Source organism: Equus przewalskii, chromosome 11, assembly GCF_037783145.1.
Source record: "Equus przewalskii isolate Varuska chromosome 11, EquPr2, whole genome shotgun sequence".
Classification (NCBI taxonomy): Eukaryota; Metazoa; Chordata; class Mammalia; order Perissodactyla; family Equidae; genus Equus; species Equus przewalskii.
In genome coordinates, this window is record NC_091841.1 from 32,147,973 (window position 1) to 32,156,423 (window position 8,451).

Consider the following 8,451-nt stretch of genomic DNA (forward strand, 5'->3'; position numbering starts at 1 on the left):
GCTCTTGCGCCTGCGCCCCAGTGAAGGCTGCCAAGTGGTGGACACTGTGTCCCTGGTGGCATGGTGGCCATGTGAGGTGACAGAGAGATTGTCCATGAGGATAGATGTTCTCCAACCCCCTAATTGGGATGTATGGCCTGCACTCTGGGGACTCAGTGGTTTAAATGAGTGCTGGCTGGAGAACATGGGCTTCAGATGTCGTATTTCTTGGGGCCAGACGAGAGCACCAGACCCAGAGCTGCTCCTGAGCTCTGGCGTGGATGTCCCCTTGGGCATGGTCAAGCCCTGGTCTGAAGAGAAGCAGGCCTCACTGGTGTCCACCAGCAGGGGACCTGGGCTTGGGTCGCTGGCCTCTCCGGAGGGGCGATGCAGACCAAGACCCTGACCGGCTGCTCTCGCGACGTCTCTCAGCAGAGGCTCCACATTGGGGGCCTGCCCATTGGTGTAGCCCTGCCTGAACAGGTGTCACGGCTGGCCGCGTGGTGAGCTCGTGCCCCTTTGCCCCACAGGAGATCGTCCTGGTGGTGTTCTTTGGGACAGAGTACGCCGTCCGCCTCTGGTCAGCAGGCTGCCGCAGCAAGTACGTGGGCATCTGGGGGCGGCTGCGCTTTGCCCGGAAGCCCATTTCCATCATTGGTGAGTCATGCCTGCCCCCACGGAACCTTCACCCCGAGGTTCCCAGGCAAGGGCTGGCCCCATCCCCAGGAAGGGGGCTCCGTGGGGCGGGCGCCTATCATGAGCACCAGCAAGCAGGGTACCCGTGAGGAGGGAGAGACCCCCAGGCTACCCTGCCTATAATGGGGCAGGACCCCAAGGCCAGCAAGGTGACATCCCAAGTCCCCCAGCACGGGAGCCAGCCTCCACACCAGGGTCCCCTGTCCTCAGATGCTGATCACGGGCCGGGGTCTTGACTGTGCTTAGTACGGTGTGGGTGTCTGCTTCCCTCAGTGGCCTGTGAGCCGGGGCCAGGGGGGTGGGACCAGGTGGGCTCTGCATGTGCCCGAGACAGAGGGCTGAGTCTCCCCATCCGAGGTATCTCTGTCTCCCCTTTGTCAGGCCCTGTCCCGCCCAACTGCCAGGCTCCTTGCCCTGAGCCAGCTGCCTGGCTGGTGATGGTGGTGTCACACTGTCCCCCGTAGACCTCATTGTGGTTGTGGCCTCCATGGTTGTCCTCTGCGTGGGCTCCAAAGGGCAGGTGTTTGCCACCTCAGCCATCAGGTACAGCTGGGCTGCAGCTCTCCTGGCTGGGAGGGGAGAGAGCTTTGGGCTGGTGTGCTGGGGTGGGCGGCCGGCTTGGGGCCCCTGCTGAGTTAGGCTGCCTGGCTTCCAGACCCAGCACGAGCACTAGTTCATTTCCAGGATTCAGTCTGCTCTTCTGTAAACTGGGGTGGTCCCAGGGCCTCCCCCAGAAGCAGTCTGCCCCTAGCCCTCAGCCTGTGCTTGAGGAACGGGGTGAGGGGCGTTGGGGGTTGCACAATGGTGAGTGGGTAGGTTCGGAGCCAGGCTTTCAGGTGCCTGGGTGGAGTGGTCTGGACGGGGCATGGAGACTTCTCTTCCGCAGGGGCATCCGATTCCTTCAGATCCTGAGAATGCTGCATGTCGACCGCCAGGGAGGCACCTGGAGGCTGCTGGGCTCCGTGGTCTTCATCCACCGTCAGGTGGGTGGTCCGGGGGAGGTGCAGGGGCCTGGAATAGGGACAGACAGGGTGCAGTGCAGGGGCTCAGCCGAGCCCTAGTCCAAGCCAGGTGGGCCGTTCTGCCCATACCAATGGTGCCAGCATCCCTGGCCTGCCAGGCTAATGATGTTCCTTCAAGCTGTGGACAAGAGACTATGGGGCAAATGAAAAGACAGAAATGCAAGGTGGAAAAAGGTCCAGGAGGCTCAGAAATCTAGAACTGGGCAGATCAAGAATAGCCCCGGGGGGGTGGAGGTGGCCCACCTGCTCCCCTCCACGAGGGCCTAGCTCTTCCTCCCACCACGGCTTTGCAGGACAGAGAGCCACAGCAGCAGAGCCTGTGGAGCCCAGACCGTCTGTCCAGGCCAGGGCTGGGGGCCCGCCTCACTCCTGGGGGGCAGGACCCAGCACTGGCCTTTTACAAGGGTTGTGAGAAATAGGTTATTTTGAAGTCTGATGTCTGCATGTAAAACATGCTGGAATTTACATAGAACTTTCTGGTAAATGTTGGAACTTGCTGCTGGGCAGGCCCCCGCTGCCTGTGACGTTGGCCCGGCATTTTCGCAGAGGCTCCTGGGTGCCCGGGAGCCCAGCTGACAGGCACCTTCTCTGCTCGCTCTGTTTCCAGGAGCTGATAACCACCTTGTACATCGGCTTCCTGGGCCTCATCTTCTCCTCGTACTTCGTGTACCTGGCCGAGAAGGACGCCGTGAACGAGTCGGGCCGTGTCGAGTTTGGCAGCTATGCAGATGCCCTTTGGTGGGGGGTGGTAAGTGGGGACTTCGGGCAGGGCTGTCCAGTGTGGGGGCAGCAGAGGGCAGGACGTTGCCCACGGGCTGTGGGGCTCTGGGTTCTGAAGATTTCGTGCCTCAACAGGGGCACTCCTTGCCCGAATGCTCGAAACCCCTCCTGCAGGCTTGGGGTTGAAGCTGGCGGTGGCCAGGTGTGGTGGGCCAGCGGCTAAGCACAGTGCCAGCACTCAGAAGGCCGTACCCTCGGTGGCCGCACACTTGGCGTCCTAACCTTTTTGTCTTTGGACCTGTGTTTGTGAGGGAAGTCAGAGGTGCTGGAGTGGGTGCGGGGCACTTGGAGCCTCAGCTCACGCTGGGTCCCAGCTCTGCCCACCCCGCCGGGGCCCGAGTCCTCCACTACCTGTCCCCTCGCCTGCACCCCGGCCGTGAGGCCCCGGCCGCCCTTCGCCCTGGGTGCAGGTGTGGGACGGTGGGGTCAGATGTGTGCCCTGCATCTCTGAGGGCCTGTGCTGGCCCCACAGCTACCCCTGTGTCGAGGAGCTTGACATTATGTCTCAAACAAGGCACCCAGGACAGGTGGGAGGACCTCCGACGGAGGAGGTCTCCCACGTGGTGACATGAGCCAGGTCTGTGAATTTGGTAGCTGGCCCTGGGCAGCAGTAATGCCAGAGCGGGCTGTGCCCTGAGAGGCAAAGTAGTCCAGAAAAGTGTGGGTTCTGCCCCAGGGGCACAGGGGCTCCCCTGGCTGCGAAGATGGGACTCCTTGGGCGAGCTGAGGGCAGAGCCTGGCTGGTGTGCTCCCTCCCCCTCCACCAAGCACCCAGCTTCTGCTTGGAAGTGGCTGGGACCCAGGCTGGGTGGCTCTTAGCTCCCCTGAGCTGCCACTGTGCAGGAGTGGTGGATGGAAAGCAGAAGCAGATGATCCCGCAGAAGGTGAACACCACTCGGGTTTGCTGTGGTTGGTCCGGGGGCCTCAGCCAGCTGCAGGACGTCTGACTGCGTGCTACATGGGTGCCGCTGCCGGCGGGAACCTGGCGTCACTGGACTGTGGGCCCGCAGAGCAAGTTTTCAGGGCACCAAACCCGCCACTCACATCTCCGACCTCACGGAGAGGAGGCAGATCCTGGGAATTATCTGCAGGGTGGCCGGCAGCTTACCACCCACAGGGATGGGGAACAGCAAGTGCAGGGCCCTGAGGCAGCCTGGGACGGCTGCTCGCTGTAGGGGAAGGCAGGGGTGTGGGCTGTCTCTGGGGCACAGCCAGGCCCCGGAACTCCCCGGCTGTCCCGTGGGGCACACGCAGCATACCTCCTCCAACATGCTCTCGGGGTGCAAGGAGCTAGTGCCCCAGGACGCTCTAGAACTGAGCCTGGAGTGGTGGCGTGGGTGACAACAGGGGGACGCTGGCCCTGGTTACAAGCTGCGCAAGGCCGAGGGGGAGTCCCTTTGAGCTGGGGGCAGGCTGGCTGATGTCTAGGCTCACTCCGGCTGGGGCAGGAGAGGGTTGCAGCCTGCATGAAGTAGCGCCGAGGCCTTGGGGGCAGTGCAGGGTGGAAGGGGCACTGGGTCGGGGACAACGGCTGTGCTAGGCCCTAGCTGTATCTGTCCCCAATGTGTTCCCTTCCAGAAGGGGCAGGCCAGGCTCTCTCCTGGGGCTCCCCGCCCTCCTCCAGGAGGGAGGCCCATCCCCACTTTTTTCGGCGGGGCGGTTGTCACTCTGTGGCTCCCTGGGCAGGCACATGCCCCTGCCGTTTCTTCGTCCCCACCCCTGTGAGGCCAGGCATGCAGGGGGGTTCTTGATGTTGGCCGAGTCAGCGTGTTTTCTGGAAGCTTCCAACATGCTAGGCTGCTCAGGGAAGGCAAAGACTAAGCTCCTGGGTTGGGGAAGGCCCAGGTTCCAGCTCTGTCTGCCCGCCTGCCCTCCTGCAGGCTTGTGCCCCGCAGCCCAGGCGTGGCAGGCCCCAGCAGGTTTGGGTGGGCGGGCTCAGTCCCCGGCAGGGAGCTTGCCCGTGGTTGGCGGAGGGGTCCCGTCCTAGCGACAGGCAGGGCCCATGTAGGAACAGGCTACCCAGAGCCGGGAGGGTTCCCAGGGACCCGCCGCGCCGCAGGAGGCGCGTGGGGCACTGCCCGCCACGGCGCTGATAAGCGGGCTCAGCCGGCGCTGCCCTCCCTGCCTCGGGCGCCCGGGGCTGCGGGCGCGGGCTGCTCCCCGCCCCCGGCCGCGGCCGGGGCGCTCCCACTCCCACACCTGTGCAAACATCCGCCCGCCGGCCGGGAAAACGGCCCCTTTGTGCCCAGCTTGGCACGGGTGCCCCGGCCCGCGCCGTCAGCTGCAGCCCCAGCCTCGGCCACCACGGGCCCTGGCCTGGCCATTGTTCCTGCCAGGCCCTGCGCCCCTGGGCCGCCTGGGCCCCCACTGCCGGGGCTCCGGGGCAAACGGCTCCCATTCATAGCAGCGGCTGCCCCTGCAGCTGTCCGGGCGGGAGCAGCCCGAGCCTTGAGTTATGGGCTGTGTTCCTGGCGCGTCTCGGACAAACAGAGCCCAAGAAACGCAAGCCGGGGCGGCCCCGATCGGGGCTTCGGGCCAGTTTGCCAATTGCAACTGCACCCCGGCAGTTGTTCTGTCTCCTTTGTCCTGGCTTCCTTCACCCCAAGGGGGAGTGACGCCACCCCCCCTACCCGACACTGTCCACGGCTCCCCGGCCTCGGCAGGCCGAGGAGGAGGTCTGCTCAATGAGGGGTGCTGCCAGAGGGCACCTAACGGGAGCGAGGGCTGGAAGCTGGGCCATATCTGATCTCTGCTGGGTCTGCACACCTCCCCAGGCCTGGGCTAGGGGCCGGCCAGGAGCCAGCCCAGCTTCTCAGAGATGCGTGGGATGGACCCTAAAATAGAGCGTCTGGGCGGCTGGGGTGTGGGAAGTGCCGTCCACTGGGTTTCCTTTGGAGAGCGGTGGCGAATCCTGCTGGGGAGCCGCCATGTGGAGACGCTCTCGAGCCCCTTGGGCTGTGGGTGCCATGGGGGTGGCCCCAGGTGTCCTCAGCATCTGGGCTCAGCCGGTGGGTGTCTGTTGTGTGAATGAATGAGTGAGTTGATGTGCGTAGAACGGTTCTGTCCATGGCACCCGGGACAGTGGGTGTTGGGGTCTCCTGGGGCTGATGCAATGAAGTCCCACAGACTAGGGGGCTTTAAACAACAGGAACGTATTCTCTGCCAGTTCTGGAGGACAGTCTGAAATCGAGGTGTCGCAGGCCCACACTCCCTCTGGAGGCTCCAGGGGATGATACTTCCTGCCTCTTCCGGCTTCTGGGGGCTCCAGGCGTTCCTGGGCTTGTGGCCACATCTTCTGTCTCTTATAAGGACATTTGTCGTTGGATTTAGGGCCCAGCTGGGTAACCCCGGATGATCTCAACTCGAGTTCCTTAACTTAATCACCTCCACAGAGGCCCTATTTGCAAACAAGCTTGTATTCTGAGGGTCCAGGTGGACAAGAATTTCGGGGGGATGCCATTCAGCCCAGGACGGTGGGTGGCCCGGGTGGACTTCATGAGAAGGTCCCTCCCTCACAGCCTCAGTTTCCACTCTGTCCAGCAAAGGTGCCAGGTCAGCGGCTGATGTCCCCCCACCCCGGGTGGGGACGCCTGATTCGGGTGCGAGGTCTCCCTGCTCCCCCACATGTGGCGCCCCACACCTGGCTGCTGAGGTGTTTGGGGAGGATTTAAGACTTTTTTCTTTGCCCTTGGAACAAACTGCGTTTGTTTGTATGAAAGTCGGAGTGGAGGGAAAGGCAGTTTTGCACACACGGGCTCCTCTGTTTAGCGCCCGGGGGTCTCTCAAATCAGAAGCCTGCCCGGCTCTGTTTACCCCTGCGTCTAAATTTAGAATTGAGAGTGAAAGGCTGGGAGCCGGCTCTGCGTCTCAGCCACCATCTAAAATAGAGTCTGACTCCTGTCCCCTCTCTCCCTAGCCGTCGGCTCCAGAGGGTCCTGGCTTCCCAGGCTGTACGGCATCCTGGCAGGAGGAAGCCAGAGGGGTCTAGGGGCTGAGTGGGGCCTGGGTGAGGACAGGGCCTCCCAGACATTCCTATGTAAGCCCTGGTGGCACCGCCAAGTGGGTAGGGCCAGTGTCAGGACCTCGTCTGAAGCTGGGGAAACTGAGGCTGTGTGGGCCTGGGCATGGTGGGCCAGCCCCCCAGCACCCAGACCCTACCCGTTCCAGGGCTCTTTCTCTGCCGGGAGCTCCTACAAGGCCTGGGAGTGCTGGGCAGCAGAGAACAGAGGGTCTGCTTGTCCCCAGGCCACTGCCCACCCCAGTATGATCCTTCCTCTGTAGACTATAGTGTATGGCGTGAGAAATGCAGGCTCTGGGAGCCCAGCCAGAGAAAGGCCTTTACAGCTGGGTTTTGCAGGATGAGTAGGAGTCCACAAAGCAGGTCCATCTCTCTGTACTTACTGCCCACTGACCGACACCTGGGGGGATTTCTTACATGGCCAAGGCAGGCCCCGTGAGGGTGGTGTACAGAATTGGTTTCCTCTGGGGTGGGGTTCAGCTCATGTCAGCAAGGGTAAGAACTTTCCAGCTTCATCCTGAGGGGAAGAAACATGGTCAGCATCAGGAAACAGTGAAACAGGAGGCAGTGGGGTAATGTAGTGGTCAGGAGCTGGGGGTTGGAGTCAGACGTGGTACTGCATCCCAGCTTCACCACCGACCAGCTAGCTATGCGGCCCTGGGCAGGTTACCCAACATCTCTGGGCTCATCTGTAAAATGGGTGTGAGTACCTACTTCCATGATTGTTGGAGAGTTGTCTGTGAGAACACAGAAAGCCTTGGGCGCCAGGCACCCAGAGAGGACGAGGACAAAGTAAAGGCTGTAGTAAATTTTAGAGGGCCGCTACCAGCCGTGGTTCTCTTGGTGCTCCCCAAAGCTAGACCCCAGGTGATGACTCTACAGCAAGCTAATTCACACTCAAGTGTTTATGGCTGCCATGATCCAATCACACTCGTTAGGCCTGCTAGTCTTGAGGGTCCTGTTCTGCCCCTGCCTCCCCACCCCCCCCAACCTGCCTGCAGCACTTTCCTCACAGAGCGGCCCCTCCAGCGTCCCAGGGACCTTGTGTGTCTGATTCCCTTTCCCAGGGCCTGGGCAAGGCTGGCAGCAGGGCAGGGGCTCATGAATGAATGACAGAGCAGGTCAGTGAGGCAGAGATGGGGAGGGCAGACCACGGAGTCAGCTTCCTGGGGTGCAAAGACAGCTGCACCACCACACTGGCTCTGGGGCCAGGGCAGAGCGTATGACTGCTCTGTGCCTCAGTTTCCCCATCTGTACAATGGGAGAGACAACAGGTCAACCTCCTAGGGCCACTGTGGGGCTCACTGAGTGGGCCGTGATCCCGGGAAGGCAGCGGCTGTTTCTGTTGCCGTGAAGACGTTCCTTGGACGCCGCGGGCCTCTTGGCGAGGCTGGCTCTTGGTACGAGGGCACATTTCTTTACTTTTGGATGTGATGTCAGGCATGTCGCTGCAGGCTGCTCTGCATGGCACTAGGCTACAGCAGGGGTTGGGCAGTCCTGGTCTTGTGCTCTCGGAGTCACAGACGGGGTCTGCACACAGAGATTTGCTGGGTCCGTGGAGGACCTCCTCTGCCCGCCCTGGGAATCCAGGAGGGCCTCCTGAGGAGGAGATATCTGAACTGAGCTCTCAAGGCAGAGTCGCCTGGGCATCCAACATGTGGGACCTTGAGCCTGGCCATTCTGCGGGGTAGACGTGGCCTGGCCGGCACCCAGGGTGTCCGCGGCGTCATGTCAGCCTCTGTCTGGGGCTCCCGCTCAGGAGGAGGGGTGAGGGAGGTCCTGACCCCGCCCAGTGGTTCTGCAGGACGACCCTGGGCACGGCCCTTCTCATCAGTCCTTGTGGTCCGTATCCCCGTGTAGGGGTGCTGGGGCCTGTGAGCCACGCTGAGCGGGGCCACGGTACTCAACCGGGCCCAGGATCCAAGGTTGCTGTGAGGGAGAAGATAAACTCAAGGG

The 8,451-nt window shown here is 62.4% G+C and overlaps 1 protein-coding gene across 7 annotated transcripts in view; it reads left to right on the forward strand.

The window, feature by feature from the left end:
- Window positions 1-8,451, forward strand: part of KCNQ1 (potassium voltage-gated channel subfamily Q member 1) — a 389,488-nt gene that overhangs the window by 91,240 nt on the left and 289,797 nt on the right. For all 7 annotated transcript variants that reach the window (XM_070564497.1, XM_070564495.1, XM_070564494.1 and 4 more), the window contains exons 3-6: window positions 510-636; window positions 1,140-1,218; window positions 1,562-1,658; window positions 2,305-2,445. In XM_070564497.1, coding sequence (XP_070420598.1) covers window positions 510-636; window positions 1,140-1,218; window positions 1,562-1,658; window positions 2,305-2,445 — 444 coding nt within the window. The remainder of the gene's footprint in view (window positions 1-509; window positions 637-1,139; window positions 1,219-1,561; window positions 1,659-2,304; window positions 2,446-8,451) is intronic.